Here is a 17,635-nt window from a genome sequence, read left to right as displayed (position 1 = left end):
CGAAGGTGGTGTTTCTGGGAGGAGGTGGAGCAGGAGCCGTTGGCAGAGGGGGTTGTGGAATGCTCAGAGGAGGTGTGGCTGGAAAACATGGGGATGGTGTTTCGGGGAGGATTCCGGTCGGCACATGAGTGTCTTGTGGTGGAGCTGAATGGGAGCTGCACGATTTCGCGGGGAGTGTTTTCATCAGAGGGAGAGGGATTGTGGTGGAGCACACGCTGGTGAGGGTGGTGTCGGGGAGGTTTGAGATGAGGGAGTCGCGGGTGGAGGGGATATGTGGGAGAAAGGCACTGATGCGGTTTGAGGAGAGCAGTGTTGTGGGAGTTGTTGGGTTTGAGGCGAGGGAGCTGGATGTGGGAGAGTCGGTGATGTGGATCGGCACAGGGGCAAAGGTCACAGTGAAAGAAATGGAGTGTTGGGATGTTGTGTGTGGAGGCTGCTCTGTTGTGAGTGTTGGAGATGGCGATGATGGTGAAGATGATGAGGGAAGGGGAAGGGGAGTGAAGGAAGGAGGATCTGTGAAGGTGGCACACTCTTTGTGAGGAACATCAGGCGAAGCACAGAGGGGGCATGTGCTGTTGAGGCGAGATTGGAGGATGTGGAGATGGTGGTTGCAAACTGTTCGTTTGGCAACAACACAACGCCTGGAAGGAAGGGGCAGATCATGAGTGTTGAGGGGAGTGGGGAGCTGGTGGTGGAGGGATCGTTGTTTGAGGGGAAAGTGGGAAAGGACAAAGAGAGTCTGGGAAATGCACAGGGGGATGAGATGTGCAGATGGAATGGATCGCTGGTGGAGCTGGTGGAGAGCAAGGGGGTGGTGAGAGACACGACAGTGAGGGATGGGGCAGAGGGAGGGATGGGAGTGGTTGGGGGAGTGTTGTTGTGGAGAAGGGGGTGTTTGAGGGGAACAGGCCAAGGGATGGAGAAGTATCCGTCGTATCGGAGGAACATTTTGTGCAGCGGGATGGGAGAAGTGGACGTGGTGAGTGTGAAGGGCGGAGACGGGATGGGGGCGAGGAGCTCGATGTGGATGCTGAACGAAGGGTGCAATGTGAAGGGGATCACAGAAGACAGAGGCTCTTCGTTCTTCATCCCCACGCTGAGAGAGGTGAGAGTGGAAGAATCATCAGAAGCAGAAAATGTGTCAGAGGCGAGAGTGAGATTTGTGGGGTCACTCCTTATTCCGTGCAACCTGTCGTTCAGGGTTGTGGTTGTTGTTGAAGATGTTGAGCAGATTGAGTGTTTCGAATTTGAGGAGGCGGGGCATGTGAGCGAGGATGAAGCTGTGGGGAAGATTCCGTTGTCTGTTGTTTCGGGAGCATCAGCGCAGACAGAAGTGAAAGTGTGCATCCTCTTTGGAAATGCAGAGTCTCCTTCATCGACAGAGTCGTTCATCATCAAAAATAAAAGTGAGCCCAAGGTTGATGGAGAAGATAGAATTGCTGAAGGTGGGAAAGGAGGAAAATTTTCATGGGTGTTGATTGTGTGTGTTGTAATTGTAGTAATACTTTTGATTGCATTGATCATATCTATTATTCGATGGAGAAAAGCTAAAAATGAGAATAAAGATCTGAGAGAGATTGTTGATGATAACATCAGAAAAGATCCGAAGGCTTTTGAGATGGTGACGATGGAGATGTCGCCTGAAGAGCAGTGGAGGAGAGCAGAGAGAGAGGCAGAGAAGAAGAATGAAGAGAGGATCAAGAAGAGAATGAATGGAAAGGAGATGGTGCATTCGGAGTCTGAAGAGTATCTTTTGAGCGAGAGTGGTTCAACTGAATACATCTTGGGAAAGGACTCAGACAAGATCCCAGATTGGGCATTGGAAAAGGTTGAAGAAGAGGAAATTAGAAAACAGACTCCATCACCATCCACCTCAACCACTTCAACAACTGATTCAGATTCCACATTTGTTCGAGGGGAGGATCTGTGCCCAACCACTTCATCTATGTCTAATCTGGTGGATGCAATGGCCTGTTCGTCTCCTCATGAGAAATTGATTGTGGATCTGAGGGATTCGCTGTTCATGCTGCTTCATGGGAGGAATGAGAAGAAAGAGATGGCGATTGGAAGTCTTCAACAAAGAGAGCAGACAGCTGCCCAGATCCTGTTCTGGGTGGCCAATCTTGCACTTCACTCCTTTGATGAGATGGAAAACGGATTATCTTCACTGGCCAATCTGAGTCCTCACATTGTTCTTTTCTCAGAACACATGGTGATCTGCATTGCCCTCCACTCCGACTGCTCATCAGACTCAGACACTTCATCATCGATCTCATCAACAACAGTTGTGACATCTGCAAGTGATGATGATGATGACTCTCTGCCTTCATCAGCTTTTGAGGATGAGGATGATTCCAGGAAGGAGTGCTTGAGGTGGAAGGCGCCAGAGTTGTTGATCAACAAAAACATGGGAGCAACGAAGGAGTCGGTGGCATTCTCGATTGGGATGATGCTGTGGGAGTGCTTGACGCTGGAGATCCCGTTTGGGGAGTATGAGGCAGAGGTGGCGGGGCAGAAGATTGTGAATGGGGAGAGACCGAGGAAGGATGTGAAGAGCACGGGAAGTCTGAGCACAGTGGTTGGCCAGTGCCTTTCAGCAGTTCCGGAACAACGGCCCACGCTGGCTGGGCTGAAGCGAGAGTTTATCCAGCGGTTTCCGGCAGGAGGTTTAGTCATGACTGTGTCGGATGCTGTGGATGTTGAGGAAGACACAAACGGAACAAACAATGGGAGTGGGAATGGGAGTTGGAGCTTGATGAGCGAGAGATGAAAAGTGTTTGAGGGGTTGGTGTTTGTGTTTGTGGAGCTTGTGAAGATACCATTTGGGATTGGATGGGAAGAGAAGAAAACAGAAGCATTTGAGCTTTGAATGTTTTTTGTTTGTTTTTGTGGGGTATTGGCTCTTTCATTGAGAGAGTCAGATGCCTTTCACCTGTTTTTGGTTGTTGGGTGTGTTGCAATGGGTAAAGATGGAAAGCTTCTGTTTTCCCTTCTGTTTTCTTTTTATCTTTTATTTCACTTTTTGTTTTTTGTTTTGAAAGGAGTTGTCATTTCAAACAGTTTCAACAATTTGGAGATGTGGGGAGTAAGGCATTGAATTTGTTCGTTTGGGCCACAGCTAGTACACAACAACATTCCGATAAAAGCATTGGCATCTTTTCACAATTCTGAACAATCAAAACAAAAACGAAAGAGTTTTGATGAAACAATGATTTCAAAGAACTTTATTTTTCCCATGCCTTCTTGTCTGCTTTTTGTGCTCATGGTTATTCTCCACATTTGACGTGAGAATGAAAATTGAAGCGACAGGAGAGGTTGAACAGACAAAGGTTAAGAAAAGAGAGGAGGTCTGTTCCCATCTGCAAATAATTTTTGGTGAACCTTTTGGTCATTTTCTCAATAAATGCACAGAGAAGTGGGCCAATCATCTACCACCACCAATAATAAGAGAATGAGAAAGAAAAGAAAGTGAATGTTTGCTAAATAGAGTGTACAGCGTGTTGTGGGTGCAGCCAATGCCCATTCAGTAGAGCATCGCAGAGCAGAAGTGAAAGCAAAGGCAAAGGCAAACATAAAAAACAAAACGAGAAAAGGAAGACAAAGATAAAGAAGATAATAATTATTATGATTACGTTAATGACTATGATTGATAATTGATGAATAAAAAAAAATTAAATAAATAAATAAAGAAATAAAAGTACTGAGAGAAACAACAGAGCAACGAATGAATGCAGAAACATGAATATTCGAAGCAATTATGGCCAGTCATGCCCCTTCGTCAGCCAACAACTCTCAAACTCTCAAAAGGACATCTGCTGCCTTTCCTCCTTCATTTTTCCCCTCTTTTGTGCTGCAATCACAGATCCAGCTGCACAAACCCATGCTTCTCGAAGTACCCCACCACCGGCTGCCACGATCGCAGCAACACACACTTCAGCTGCACTGTCCAGTTCGGCAGCGGCTTCCCTTCCCTCCTGCTTCACCCCTGCCTTCCCTTTCCCCACCTCCACCACCAAAGGCGCTGCCTTGTCCTTCTTCTTTGCTCCACCTGCCGCTCCTGCTGGTGCTGGAGAAGTTGATGAGGATGACGAGGATGACGAGGATGAGGGTGATGACGAAGCAGCTGGCTCAGTTGCTGCATTGGCTGCATCCACAACTGCCTTCAGCCCTTCCATCGTGATCTCCTCTGATTCCAATTCCGATGATGATGAGGGAGGAGGATGAGGATGTTGCGGGAGGCACCCAGCCGAGGATCCCATACACATATGTCGGCCCCACAAACACAACCCCCCACTTCCCATTCGGACTTCCAATGAATGCCTCGCTGCTCTCTGCCCCTTTCTCCCCTTTTTCTTTCTCTGCCTTCTCTGCCTGCTCCTGCGCTGCCCGGATCGCTCGCTTCGCTGCCACTGGCGCACGCGCAATGCACCACGTCAGGTTCGAGAAGTCTGCCGTCGCCACCAGCGTCAGCGCCGCATTCGACCGAGTAAACGCCCGCTTCACAATCTCGTTCTGGTACTTCGGCAGCAGCGTCAGCGACAGCTTGTACGCATCAAAGAACTTCACCGCACACGAGTAGAACTCCGCCGGCGTCGTCGCCCACGCCTTGCAGATCTGGCTGTCCCGCTCGTCCAGCTCCTCGTAGCTCTCCCGCGCCCGCGGCCCCGCCACAAACTCCAGCCGCACCGCCCCGTCTCCTTCCCGCGTCGCCCCCACAACCCGGATCAGCAGCACCTCCTGCGTGTTGTTCAGGTGCGACCCGCAGCACGCCTCCACGTCTGCATCCCCCATGCTCACCACTCGCACATTCAGCCCCGGCACCACCCCGCCCTGGTACAGCGAGAACCCGTGCTCCCGCTCTGCATCCTCCTTCTTCATGTGCCGCTTCGTGATCGGCAGCCGCGCCATCACCAGCGCGTTCGCCCGGTCCTGGATCGCCCGCACCTCCTCCCGCGTCAGCGCTGCAAAGTGCGTGATGTCCAGGTGCGCCCCGCTCACCGTCTTCTTCGCCGACGCCTGCCACACATGCGGCCCCAGCACATGCTGCGCTGCTGCATGCACCAGATGCGTCGCGGTGTGGTGGCACGCCAGCTGGTACCGCCGCGCCCGGTCAACCTCTCCATACGCCTTCACCGCCCCTGCTCCAGCCCCACTCTCCCACCCCTTCGCAATCGCCGACGCCTCTGCCTCTGTCAGCGCTGGCACCACCCGGTGCGCCACACAGTGCCCACACTTCACCACATCCACCACTGCAAACTCTTTCCCCTTCCTCTTCCCGCACTTGCACTTGCACTTGCATTTCTCATCGCTCGATGAACTCGATGAACTCGACGAGCATTCTTCCTCCCCTTCTCCTCCCCCAAACTCGATCCACAGCTTCCCTGTGTCGTTCTCCTGCCCGCCCGACGTCGGATAGAACAGCGTCTCGTCCAGCACCACCAGGTCCCTCTCCCGCGTCTCGTTGTTCACAAACACCCGGATGCACCTCCCCTCAAACCCCAGGTCCTCCAGATCCATCGGCTTCTCCACCGCCGGATCCGACTCCTCCCGCCGCGCATACAGCAGCTCCTTCGTCTCCGGCACCCCTTTCATCTGCTCCGCATACGCGTTCACCCCCGTCGACAGCTGCCGCGTCGTCTTCTCCTTCATCTCCGCCAGCTCCGAGTAGTAGTTCTGCGGGATCTGCTGCCCCGTCACTTTCGCTATCTGGTCTGGCATCACCCCGTATGTCGTCGACAGCTTGATCCAGTCCTCCACCGTCAGCTCCACATCCTTCACCGCCTTCCCGTCTTTTCCTCCTTTCCCCCCGCCTTTCTTCCCCTTCCCTCCAGCCGGAGCTGAAGAAGATGATGATGAAGCAGATGAAGAGGCAGAAGACGAGCTGCTGCCCTTCGCTGCCCCTTCCCTCCGCTCAATCTCCTTCGCTCGCTCGTTCTGCACTGCAATAATCCGCCCCACTGCATCGTTGTCTGTGTCCCGCCACTTCTCATACTCCTTCCGCACAATTTTCTCCAGCGACGGGTTCTCTGTGAATGTCCCGTACAGCCCCCGCAGCGTCTCCCGGTGGATCGCCATCAGCTCGCAAAGCCCTTCCACCCCGCCGATCTTCTCCCACCACCCCCGATTCCCCAGCACCGCAAACACCCGCCGCAGCAGGCTCCGCAGATTCGACCCTCCTCCCGTCGACGACGGCAGCGACCCGTCCTCAATCGCCACCAGAAACGTCCGCGTGTGGTCCGCAACCACAATCAGATCCCGTCCCAGCTCCACTCCCTCCCGCAGCGTCTTCACTTCCATCCCCAGCCGCTCCGCAATCTCTGCCCACGTCTTGTCGATGTCCTCGCACTCGTCAATGTTCAGCAGGCAGCTGTACGGCCCAAACTTCCGCCACACACTCGCATCCACCTCCGCCCCCGTCTTCTCCTTCAGAAACGCCAGCGCCTCCGGAAACACATCCGTGTACGACGTGTTCGACCCGTTCACCAGAAACGGGATACGCTCCAGCCCAATCCCCACATCCATCACCCGCAGCGGTAGCGGCGCCCACGTCTTCTTCACCATGTCCGCCTTGAACTCCATAAACACCATGTTCCCCACCTCAATCCCTTTCACAAAGAACTCCACACACGGCCCCAGATTCCCGCCCCCAGCCCACACATCCTCGATAAACGTGATGTCCCCTTCGGGATCCCCAGCGTCTCCGTCAGCCATCGCAGGTTGTTTTCAATCAGCCGCGTCCGCGGGTACTCCGTGTCTTCCTGCGGATAGAACGACTGGATTCCAATCATCACAAACCCGCTGTAGTGCCGCCCCGAAATCCCGATCGAGTCCAGGTCGTTGAACCGCAGGCAGAACTGCGGGCAGATCAGCGGGTTTGCCGGCGGCTTCAGCTCCCCGCTCACGCAGTACGGCTGGAACGCATAGATCCCTGCTGCCACATAGTCCACATCATCTCGCCACCGCGCCACCACCGGATACCGCTTGATCGCTGTATGCGGCGGCGTCGTCGTCTCAAACGAGCTGCATCACCCACACCCCGCCAAAGCAGAAACACACAAGTCGCAAGTTGCAAGTCAAAAGTCAAAAGCCACAGCCAAATCAAAATGAAATGAAATGAGATGAGATGAAATTAATTAAAAAAAAATAAAACGCTGCCCAGCTGCAGCCCTGCACACCTCTTAAACCCTTCCCACGCTTCCTTATACGTGATCTTGTGGCCCTGCGCCCCGATCCCGCACCCCACCCCGATGTGCCCGTACTTCCCTTCGCAGTTGCTGTCGCCGCATGTCTGCACACATTCACAAAACACACAAACACAAAAATCACACAAATCACACGGCCCCCGCAAAAACACCCCAAAAACAGTCTTCAACACAAAAACACTAACAGCAGCAACGCATAACTGTTCGCTCCGGCGACGCGCGCCAATAGTTGTGCCCGCACTTGCACGTCACCCGCTCGAACCCGTAGTCCTTCAGCACCACGGTGGGGTAGTACTTCTCCCACTCCCGCGCAAATATCGGTCTTGCATACGCTTTCAGCTCTTTCGATGAGCACGGATGCGCTTCTTCTTCTGCTGCCATCACAAACAATGGAATCCTTCCCAAAACAAAAATATTCTATTTTCTATTTTAAAATTATTTTGATTTATGGATCTTTAAGAGCTATTTATGAAATTATTTTGTGATGATATTTATTGTATTTGGAGAAATATTGCATATATTTTTGTAAATATTTGCATTTTATGCAAATGTTTTGTTGAAAATGGTACAACTGATAATGATTTTATATCCGAAAATGCTTTATGCAAAGGAGCAATATCTGCTATGAATATGATTGGCAATAATTATCAAATGGAAAGAAACGAAAAAATTACAGATAATAATTCAAAATTTTGCAATATTGATTTCCCGTCACCTTCATTTAAAGAAGCATTCTCTTATGGTGATAGAAATGTTCGTAATAACGCATCACAACCACTGGAAAGTGTTTATGTTGAAAATAATTCTTTAGATACAGATGAGTGTGGAAGCAAAGATAATCCGTGCAAAACTTTGACGTATGCAGTTGAACGTCTTAGTGGAAATGATCACAAAAGAATGATATACATAATGTCAGATATAGAAAACAATAAAATCGTAGATGTATGGAATACATACATAGCATCTATGAAAGAAAATAAGAAGGAATTGCACGATGTAGTTTTAAATTTTGAGCATGATTCAAATGAAGGCCCATTGCTTTATAATTCCAAAGTATTAGAAATTTGTTGTCTTAGGTTTTTGGACCCTGGCAACATGGAGACTGTTCATCAGGAAATAATACGAACGAGATGTGATCCATCAGACAACTGTGACTATGACACTCGTCTTGATTTGTTAGAATGTTCCTTCATAGGAAACAAATCAGTAAGAATGCATCGCTACTATTTGGTTACAGTGGAATCTGGTAGATTGCTTGTTAGACAATGCCTATTTTCGAATTGGACAGACTTATTTGGAACAATTCGTTCAAATCCTTCATGTTATTTGCAAATTTGGGACAGCATTTTTCAAATGTATGAGACATTACGTGACTTTTCCAGTGATCATGGAGTGTTGATTAACATTGAAGAATTGCATGATGCGAATGAAAATGCAAGTGTTAAGCTCATATTTTCAGTTCAGAACGAAATTGCTCTTGTATCAAATTATTCTCTGCTTGAAATGAAAGCAAATACTTTTAGTTCAATTCACAATCTAAATAATTATCCGACAATTCTGGAAATGCATTCGTGCAATGAACAGCAAATCATTATAACTGAATGCTCATTCAAAAACATTTCATTTAACTCTAAAAAAGGTGGTGCCTTTTTATTGGACATGCAACAAAACTCTGCACTATCATTCACTTTCAACACATTTATTGGAGAAAATGTTGTCGAAAATGCTCATAATGGAACTTTGCTGTATATTTATTGCGCAGATAATACTATTCAGTTGGAATTCACTGGAATCAATGTTATCAAGTGGAATATAACAGTTTCAGACCAATCGTTGAATGGAAAAACTCCTTGGTTCTATCTAATCTGTCCAGATCTCGAAAATAAAATAAAACCTTCATATTTTTGTTTTGATAGAACAGGAAATGAAGCTGTGTATGGAAGAGCTCAAATGAAAGGAGCAAACGATGAAATTGAAGAACCAGTAGATCTGATTAATAAATTCTTGAATATTTCACAAGATTACGTTGTAACTGTTTCTGAAAGAGGAATCGATGAGGAAAGATGTGGAACGAGCAATGATAATAATGCATGCTATTCGATTGAAGGAGGATTTGATCATCTGCTTCCTGAATTAAACTTTTCAAAGCGTACAATTATTGTAAAGGAAAAATCATTTATTCAGCAAGAACTCATAATATTTGATGTGTGCATCACTTCTCCGAATCAAAGCTTTTCCTCGTTTGATGCTGACAATGAAGTGAACGAACGGAGTCAAATTGTTGTACAGGAGCAGAATCCATCCACCATGTTTGATTTTATTAATTGTCATGGTACAATGGTCTTTTCACAGCTGAATCTTGTCATTCAAGAAACGAGCAAAAATCTCAATTCGATTATTTCCTCAACAGGATTCAATTTCAATATCTCTTATTGTACATTTAGTGTGAAGATCGAAAACTTTCCAACTGCACTCATTCACATTTATGAAGGTAGATTTTCTTGCAACGCTGTTACAGGAAAAGTTATCGTTTTCGGCCTCTGTCTTCTTTTTTGAAAACTCAGCAAATGTGAAAATAGAATCAACTAATGTTTCGTCAGTTTCTTTATCATCGGGATCACTGTTTGAATTCGCATCTTTATCAAATGATTTATCTTCATCCCATTCGCTGACATCAAGCTCATTGTTATCAGCATTTGACAATGAAGAAACCCTTCCTCATGTACTTTTTTCTGATTGCATGTTTGATGAAATTGATGTTACTGAGAGTGAATCTTCTAATGTCATAAAAGCAACTGATTGGTCATTAACACTTAACAGCATTTCAATAACAAATGAGTTTAATGAAGCAATGATCCAATCTCCAAATAAGATGTTCCTTAAGCCTTCAAATTCAATTTCATGTGATTGGACAGATGGATGCATATATCTTAAACGTTGCGAAGCAACTTTTAGTAATGATACCTTTTCTTCCTTAATATCTGGTGCATTATATGCAATTGACACAGTAAGCTCATTCGATAATTGCTTATTTGAAAACAATGGAATTGGAACAGAATTTCCGTCTTTAAGAAGAAACATCTATTACAAAAATGGAAATATTGATGTGAAGAATGTGCGAGGAGGCGATGGAACAGAAGAATCTCGATCGTTCTTTTTGCTATGCGATGGATGTACAGTCGAGGGGGATATTGCCAAATTCGAATCTCCATTTTTCATTCCTGTTCTGAAAAGTGTTAAGCTTAATAAAAGTTCAGATTCACAAACAGCAACATTGCTTTTTGAAGGGACATTGTTCATTCCTTGTTCACTTTCATTTGAAATTGTCTTTTTAAAGATGGGCAAGATTAATAAATGTAATCGTTTTAATTTCTCCTCAATTGACAGTGAGACTTCTGCTTCGGCAGAAATATCTTCTCGTGAGCTGACAAGCGAAAGGGGTGACGATTCTGATGAAATTTACACTCGCTTGGTTTATCTTCGCTCTTCAAATGATTTCGCCAATGGTGATTTATTGTATTTGTCAAAAGTTGTTAACTCAAACTCAAAGGGGGGAAATAAAATTGCGATGGTTGTGGGAGTTGCTGTAGGTGCTGCCGTTGTGATTGGAGCTTCGACATTTGTTGTGATATTTTGTATCGTCAGGAAAAAAAAGAAAAATACTCATCCTCTTAAATCAGGTGAATTCGAAGAACAATCAACTAATTTGCTAAACGTTGATATGCATCAAATGTCAATCCAGTATGGCAATGACTCAAAAATTTATGCAAAAAATATTGTTTTTGACGATAAAGCAAAATCGGAAAGTGCATCAAAAAATACCCCTCTTTTCCAATCATATCAAAATATTGGCTATTACCAAAATCCTAATTTCTTCAACATAAATTCCAACCAACTGTCCCCTTTTCCATCAGTTCCTTCAGACTATTGCGGAGTATTTCTTGAATAACTTTAAGAATATTGCATACAAATTTTCTTCTTCCTATTAAAATTATACATGTATAATTTACAAATATTGTTTAAATGAAAAGATTTTTTTTTCTTTTTCTTTTTCTTTTTTTTTTTAAAGCAAATTTTAATTCTTTTTTAAAATGATTAATCGTTTTTTTAATAATAATAAAACTTACTTTTATATTTTCACAAACAAAAATGCATCAAACAAAAAAGTTAAAAAAATAAAAATCAAGATGGACAAAAAAATTTTGTTTTGGGAAGGATTCCATTGTTTGTGATGGCAGCAGAAGAAGAAGCGCATCCGTGCTCATCGAAAGAGCTGAAAGCGTATGCAAGACCGATATTTGCGCGGGAGTGGGAGAAGTACTACCCCACCGTGGTGCTGAAGGACTACGGGTTCGAGCGGGTGACGTGCAAGTGCGGGCACAACTATTGGCGCGCGTCGCCGGAGCGAACAGTTATGCGTTGCTGCTGTTAGTGTTTTTGTGTTGAAGACTGTTTTTGGGGTGTTTTTGCGGGGGCCGTGTGATTTGTGTGATTTTTGTGTTTGTGTGTTTTGTGAATGTGTGCAGACATGCGGCGACAGCAACTGCGAAGGGAAGTACGGGCACATCGGGGTGGGGTGCGGGATCGGGGCGCAGGGCCACAAGATCACGTATAAGGAAGCGTGGGAAGGGTTTAAGAGGTGTGCAGGGCTGCAGCTGGGCAGCGTTTTATTTTTTTTTTAATTAATTTCATCTCATCTCATTTCATTTCATTTTGATTTGGCTGTGGCTTTTGACTTTTGACTTGCAACTTGCGACTTGTGTGTTTCTGCTTTGGCGGGGTGTGGGTGATGCAGCTCGTTTGAGACGACGACGCCGCCGCATACAGCGATCAAGCGGTATCCGGTGGTGGCGCGGTGGCGAGATGATGTGGACTATGTGGCAGCAGGGATCTATGCGTTCCAGCCGTACTGCGTGAGCGGGGAGCTGAAGCCGCCGGCAAACCCGCTGATCTGCCCGCAGTTCTGCCTGCGGTTCAACGACCTGGACTCGATCGGGATTTCGGGGCGGCACTACAGCGGGTTTGTGATGATTGGAATCCAGTCGTTCTATCCGCAGGAAGACACGGAGTACCCGCGGACGCGGCTGATTGAAAACAACCTGCGATGGCTGACGGAGACGCTGGGGATCCCGAAGGGGGACATCACGTTTATCGAGGATGTGTGGGCTGGGGGCGGGAATCTGGGGCCGTGTGTGGAGTTCTTTGTGAAAGGGATTGAGGTGGGGAACATGGTGTTTATGGAGTTCAAGGCGGACATGGTGAAGAAGACGTGGGCGCCGCTACCGCTGCGGGTGATGGATGTGGGGATTGGGCTGGAGCGTATCCCGTTTCTGGTGAACGGGTCGAACACGTCGTACACGGATGTGTTTCCGGAGGCGCTGGCGTTTCTGAAGGAGAAGACGGGGGCGGAGGTGGATGCGAGTGTGTGGCGGAAGTTTGGGCCGTACAGCTGCCTGCTGAACATTGACGAGTGCGAGGACATCGACAAGACGTGGGCAGAGATTGCGGAGCGGCTGGGGATGGAAGTGAAGACGCTGCGGGAGGGAGTGGAGCTGGGACGGGATCTGATTGTGGTTGCGGACCACACGCGGACGTTTCTGGTGGCGATTGAGGACGGGTCGCTGCCGTCGTCGACGGGAGGAGGGTCGAATCTGCGGAGCCTGCTGCGGCGGGTGTTTGCGGTGCTGGGGAATCGGGGGTGGTGGGAGAAGATCGGCGGGGTGGAAGGGCTTTGCGAGCTGATGGCGATCCACCGGGAGACGCTGCGGGGGCTGTACGGGACATTCACAGAGAACCCGTCGCTGGAGAAAATTGTGCGGAAGGAGTATGAGAAGTGGCGGGACACAGACAACGATGCAGTGGGGCGGATTATTGCAGTGCAGAACGAGCGAGCGAAGGAGATTGAGCGGAGGGAAGGGGCAGCGAAGGGCAGCAGCTCGTCTTCTGCCTCTTCATCTGCTTCATCATCATCTTCTTCAGCTCCGGCTGGAGGGAAGGGGAAGAAAGGCGGGGGAAAGGAGGAAAAGACGGGAAGGCGGTGAAGGATGTGGAGCTGACGGTGGAGGACTGGATCAAGCTGTCGACGACATACGGGGTGATGCCAGACCAGATAGCGAAAGTGACGGGGCAGCAGATCCCGCAGAACTACTACTCGGAGCTGGCGGAGATGAAGGAGAAGACGACGCGGCAGCTGTCGACGGGGGTGAACGCGTATGCGGAGCAGATGAAAGGGGTGCCGGAGACGAAGGAGCTGCTGTATGCGCGGCGGGAGGAGTCGGATCCGGCGGTGGAGAAGCCGATGGATCTGGAGGACCTGGGGTTTGAGGGGAGGTGCATCCGGGTGTTTGTGAACAACGAGACGCGGGAGAGGGACCTGGTGGTGCTGGACGAGACGCTGTTCTATCCGACGTCGGGCGGGCAGGAGAACGACACAGGGAAGCTGTGGATCGAGTTTGGGGGAGGAGAAGGGGAGGAAGAATGCTCGTCGAGTTCATCGAGTTCATCGAGCGATGAGAAATGCAAGTGCAAGTGCAAGTGCGGGAAGAGGAAGGGGAAAGAGTTTGCAGTGGTGGATGTGGTGAAGTGTGGGCACTGTGTGGCGCACCGGGTGGTGCCAGCGCTGACAGAGGCAGAGGCGTCGGCGATTGCGAAGGGGTGGGAGAGTGGGGCTGGAGCAGGGGCGGTGAAGGCGTATGGAGAGGTTGACCGGGCGCGGCGGTACCAGCTGGCGTGCCACCACACCGCGACGCATCTGGTGCATGCAGCAGCGCAGCATGTGCTGGGGCCGCATGTGTGGCAGGCGTCGGCGAAGAAGACGGTGAGCGGGGCGCACCTGGACATCACGCACTTTGCAGCGCTGACGCGGGAGGAGGTGCGGGCGATCCAGGACCGGGCGAACGCGCTGGTGATGGCGCGGCTGCCGATCACGAAGCGGCACATGAAGAAGGAGGATGCAGAGCGGGAGCACGGGTTCTCGCTGTACCAGGGCGGGGTGGTGCCGGGGCTGAATGTGCGAGTGGTGAGCATGGGGGATGCAGACGTGGAGGCGTGCTGCGGGTCGCACCTGAACAACACGCAGGAGGTGCTGCTGATCCGGGTTGTGGGGGCGACGCGGGAAGGAGACGGGGCGGTGCGGCTGGAGTTTGTGGCGGGGCCGCGGGCGCGGGAGAGCTACGAGGAGCTGGACGAGCGGGACAGCCAGATCTGCAAGGCGTGGGCGACGACGCCGGCGGAGTTCTACTCGTGTGCGGTGAAGTTCTTTGATGCGTACAAGCTGTCGCTGACGCTGCTGCCGAAGTACCAGAACGAGATTGTGAAGCGGGCGTTTACTCGGTCGAATGCGGCGCTGACGCTGGTGGCGACGGCAGACTTCTCGAACCTGACGTGGTGCATTGCGCGTGCGCCAGTGGCAGCGAAGCGAGCGATCCGGGCAGCGCAGGAGCAGGCAGAGAAGGCAGAGAAAGAAAAAAGGGGAGAAAGGGGCAGAGAGCAGCGAGGCATTCATTGGAAGTCCGAATGGGAAGTGGGGGGTTGTGTTTGTGGGGCCGACATATGTGTATGGGATCCTCGGCTGGGTGCCTCCCGCAACATCCTCATCCTCCTCCTCATCATCATCGGAATTGGAATCAGAGGAGATCACGATGGAAGGGCTGAAGGCAGTTGTGGATGCAGCCAATGCAGCAACTGAGCCAGCTGCTTCGTCATCACCCTCATCCTCGTCATCCTCGTCATCCTCATCAACTTCTCCAGCACCAGCAGGAGCGGCAGGTGGAGCAAAGAAGAAGGACAAGGCAGCGCCTTTGGTGGTGGAGGTGGGGAAAGGGAAGGCAGGGGTGAAGCAGGAGGAAGGGAAGCCGCTGCCGAACTGGACAGTGCAGCTGAAGTGTGTGTCGCTGCGATCGTGGCAGCCGGTGGTGGGGTACTTCGAGAAGCATGGGTTTGTGCAGCTGGATCTGTGATTGCAGCACAAAAGAGGGGAAAAATGAAGGAGGAAAGGCAGCAGATGTCCTTTTGAGAGTTTGAGAGTTGTTGGCTGACGAAGGGGCATGACTGGCCATAATTGCTTCGAATATTCATGTTTCTGCATTCATTCGTTGCTCTGTTGTTTCTCTCAGTACTTTTATTTCTTTATTTATTTATTTAATTTTTTTTTTTATTCATCAATTATCAATCATAGTCATTAACGTAATCATAATAATTATTATCTTCTTTATCTTTGTCTTCCTTTTCTCGTTTTGTTTTTTATGTTTGCCTTTGCCTTTGCTTTCACTTCTGCTCTGCGATGCTCTACTGAATGGGCATTGGCTGCACCCACAACACGCTGTACACTCTATTTAGCAAACATTCACTTTCTTTTCTTTCTCATTCTCTTATTATTGGTGGTGGTAGATGATTGGCCCACTTCTCTGTGCATTTATTGAGAAAATGACCAAAAGGTTCACCAAAAATTATTTGCAGATGGGAACAGACCTCCTCTCTTTTCTTAACCTTTGTCTGTTCAACCTCTCCTGTCGCTTCAATTTTCATTCTCACGTCAAATGTGGAGAATAACCATGAGCACAAAAAGCAGACAAGAAGGCATGGGAAAAAATAAAGTTCTTTGAAATCATTGTTTCATCAAAACTCTTTCGTTTTTTGTTTTGATTGTTCAGAATTGTGAAAAGATGCCAATGCTTTTATCGGAATGTTGTTGTGTACTAGCTGTGGCCCAAACGAACAAATTCAATGCCTTACTCCCCACATCTCCAAATTGTTGAAACTGTTTGAAATGACAACTCCTTTCAAAACAAAAAACAAAAAGTGAAATAAAAAGATAAAAAGAAAACAGAAGGGAAAACAGAAGCTTTCCATCTTTACCCATTGCAACACACCCAACAACCAAAAACAGGTGAAAGGCATCTGACTCTCTCAATGAAAGAGCCAATACCCCACAAAAACAAACAAAAAACATTCAAAGCTCAAATGCTTCTGTTTTCTTCTCTTCCCATCCAATCCCAAATGGTATCTTCACAAGCTCCACAAACACAAACACCAACCCCTCAAACACTTTTCATCTCTCGCTCATCAAGCTCCAACTCCCATTCCCACTCCCATTGTTTGTTCCGTTTGTGTCTTCCTCAACATCCACAGCATCCGACACAGTCATGACTAAACCTCCTGCCGGAAACCGCTGGATAAACTCTCGCTTCAGCCCAGCCAGCGTGGGCCGTTGTTCCGGAACTGCTGAAAGGCACTGGCCAACCACTGTGCTCAGACTTCCCGTGCTCTTCACATCCTTCCTCGGTCTCTCCCCATTCACAATCTTCTGCCCCGCCACCTCTGCCTCATACTCCCCAAACGGGATCTCCAGCGTCAAGCACTCCCACAGCATCATCCCAATCGAGAATGCCACCGACTCCTTCGTTGCTCCCATGTTTTTGTTGATCAACAACTCTGGCGCCTTCCACCTCAAGCACTCCTTCCTGGAATCATCCTCATCCTCAAAAGCTGATGAAGGCAGAGAGTCATCATCATCATCACTTGCAGATGTCACAACTGTTGTTGATGAGATCGATGATGAAGTGTCTGAGTCTGATGAGCAGTCGGAGTGGAGGGCAATGCAGATCACCATGTGTTCTGAGAAAAGAACAATGTGAGGACTCAGATTGGCCAGTGAAGATAATCCGTTTTCCATCTCATCAAAGGAGTGAAGTGCAAGATTGGCCACCCAGAACAGGATCTGGGCAGCTGTCTGCTCTCTTTGTTGAAGACTTCCAATCGCCATCTCTTTCTTCTCATTCCTCCCATGAAGCAGCATGAACAGCGAATCCCTCAGATCCACAATCAATTTCTCATGAGGAGACGAACAGGCCATTGCATCCACCAGATTAGACATAGATGAAGTGGTTGGGCACAGATCCTCCCCTCGAACAAATGTGGAATCTGAATCAGTTGTTGAAGTGGTTGAGGTGGATGGTGATGGAGTCTGTTTTCTAATTTCCTCTTCTTCAACCTTTTCCAATGCCCAATCTGGGATCTTGTCTGAGTCCTTTCCCAAGATGTATTCAGTTGAACCACTCTCGCTCAAAAGATACTCTTCAGACTCCGAATGCACCATCTCCTTTCCATTCATTCTCTTCTTGATCCTCTCTTCATTCTTCTTCTCTGCCTCTCTCTCTGCTCTCCTCCACTGCTCTTCAGGCGACATCTCCATCGTCACCATCTCAAAAGCCTTCGGATCTTTTCTGATGTTATCATCAACAATCTCTCTCAGATCTTTATTCTCATTTTTAGCTTTTCTCCATCGAATAATAGATATGATCAATGCAATCAAAAGTATTACTACAATTACAACACACACAATCAACACCCATGAAAATTTTCCTCCTTTCCCACCTTCAGCAATTCTATCTTCTCCATCAACCTTGGGCTCACTTTTATTTTTGATGATGAAC

The 17,635-nt window shown here is 48.6% G+C and overlaps 5 protein-coding genes across 5 annotated transcripts; 3 read left to right on the top strand and 2 right to left on the bottom strand.

Annotated features, from left to right (window-relative positions):
• Positions 1-87: 87 nt before the first annotated feature.
• Positions 88-539, top strand: MONOS_17085 (uncharacterized protein; the record flags this gene model as incomplete). The annotated part of the gene is made up of 2 exons (XM_067869970.1): positions 88-116; positions 188-539. The coding sequence occupies 2 exons, from the start codon at positions 88-90 to the stop codon at positions 537-539; spliced, it is 381 nt and encodes a 126-aa protein (XP_067734079.1).
• A 62-nt stretch (positions 540-601) lies between these two features.
• On the top strand, positions 602-3,071 carry MONOS_17084 (uncharacterized protein; the record flags this gene model as incomplete). The annotated part of the gene is made up of 1 exon (XM_067869969.1): positions 602-3,071. One exon carries the CDS (start codon positions 602-604, stop codon positions 2,768-2,770), a length of 2,169 nt encoding a protein of 722 aa, XP_067734078.1. The 3' UTR covers positions 2,771-3,071.
• A 409-nt stretch (positions 3,072-3,480) lies between these two features.
• MONOS_16439 (alanyl-tRNA synthetase, incomplete, only N-terminal part) lies at positions 3,481-7,583 on the bottom strand (the record flags this gene model as incomplete). Its single annotated transcript, XM_067869348.1, has 4 exons — positions 3,481-6,567; positions 6,627-7,020; positions 7,176-7,288; positions 7,404-7,583. The coding sequence occupies 4 exons, from the start codon at positions 7,581-7,583 to the stop codon at positions 4,129-4,131; spliced, it is 3,126 nt and encodes a 1,041-aa protein (XP_067734077.1). The 3' UTR covers positions 3,481-4,128.
• A 3,850-nt stretch (positions 7,584-11,433) lies between these two features.
• MONOS_16362 (alanyl-tRNA synthetase, incomplete, only C-terminal part) lies at positions 11,434-14,889 on the top strand (the record flags this gene model as incomplete). The annotated part of the gene is made up of 4 exons (XM_067869272.1): positions 11,434-11,613; positions 11,729-11,841; positions 11,998-13,060; positions 13,237-14,889. 4 exons carry the CDS (start codon positions 11,434-11,436, stop codon positions 14,887-14,889), a joined length of 3,009 nt encoding a protein of 1,002 aa, XP_067734076.1.
• Positions 14,890-16,251: 1,362 nt separating this feature from the next.
• On the bottom strand, positions 16,252-17,403 carry MONOS_16359c1 (uncharacterized protein; the record flags this gene model as incomplete). The annotated part of the gene is made up of 1 exon (XM_067869269.1): positions 16,252-17,403. The coding sequence occupies one exon, from the start codon at positions 17,401-17,403 to the stop codon at positions 16,252-16,254; it is 1,152 nt and encodes a 383-aa protein (XP_067734075.1).
• Between the last annotated feature and the right edge of the window lie 232 nt (positions 17,404-17,635).

This window comes from Monocercomonoides exilis (genome assembly GCF_001643675.1).
Source record: "Monocercomonoides exilis strain PA203 chromosome Unknown scaffold6-2077815, whole genome shotgun sequence".
In the NCBI taxonomy this organism is placed as follows: Eukaryota; Preaxostyla; order Oxymonadida; family Polymastigidae; genus Monocercomonoides; species Monocercomonoides exilis.
This window is presented reverse-complemented; position numbering and strand designations above follow the sequence as displayed.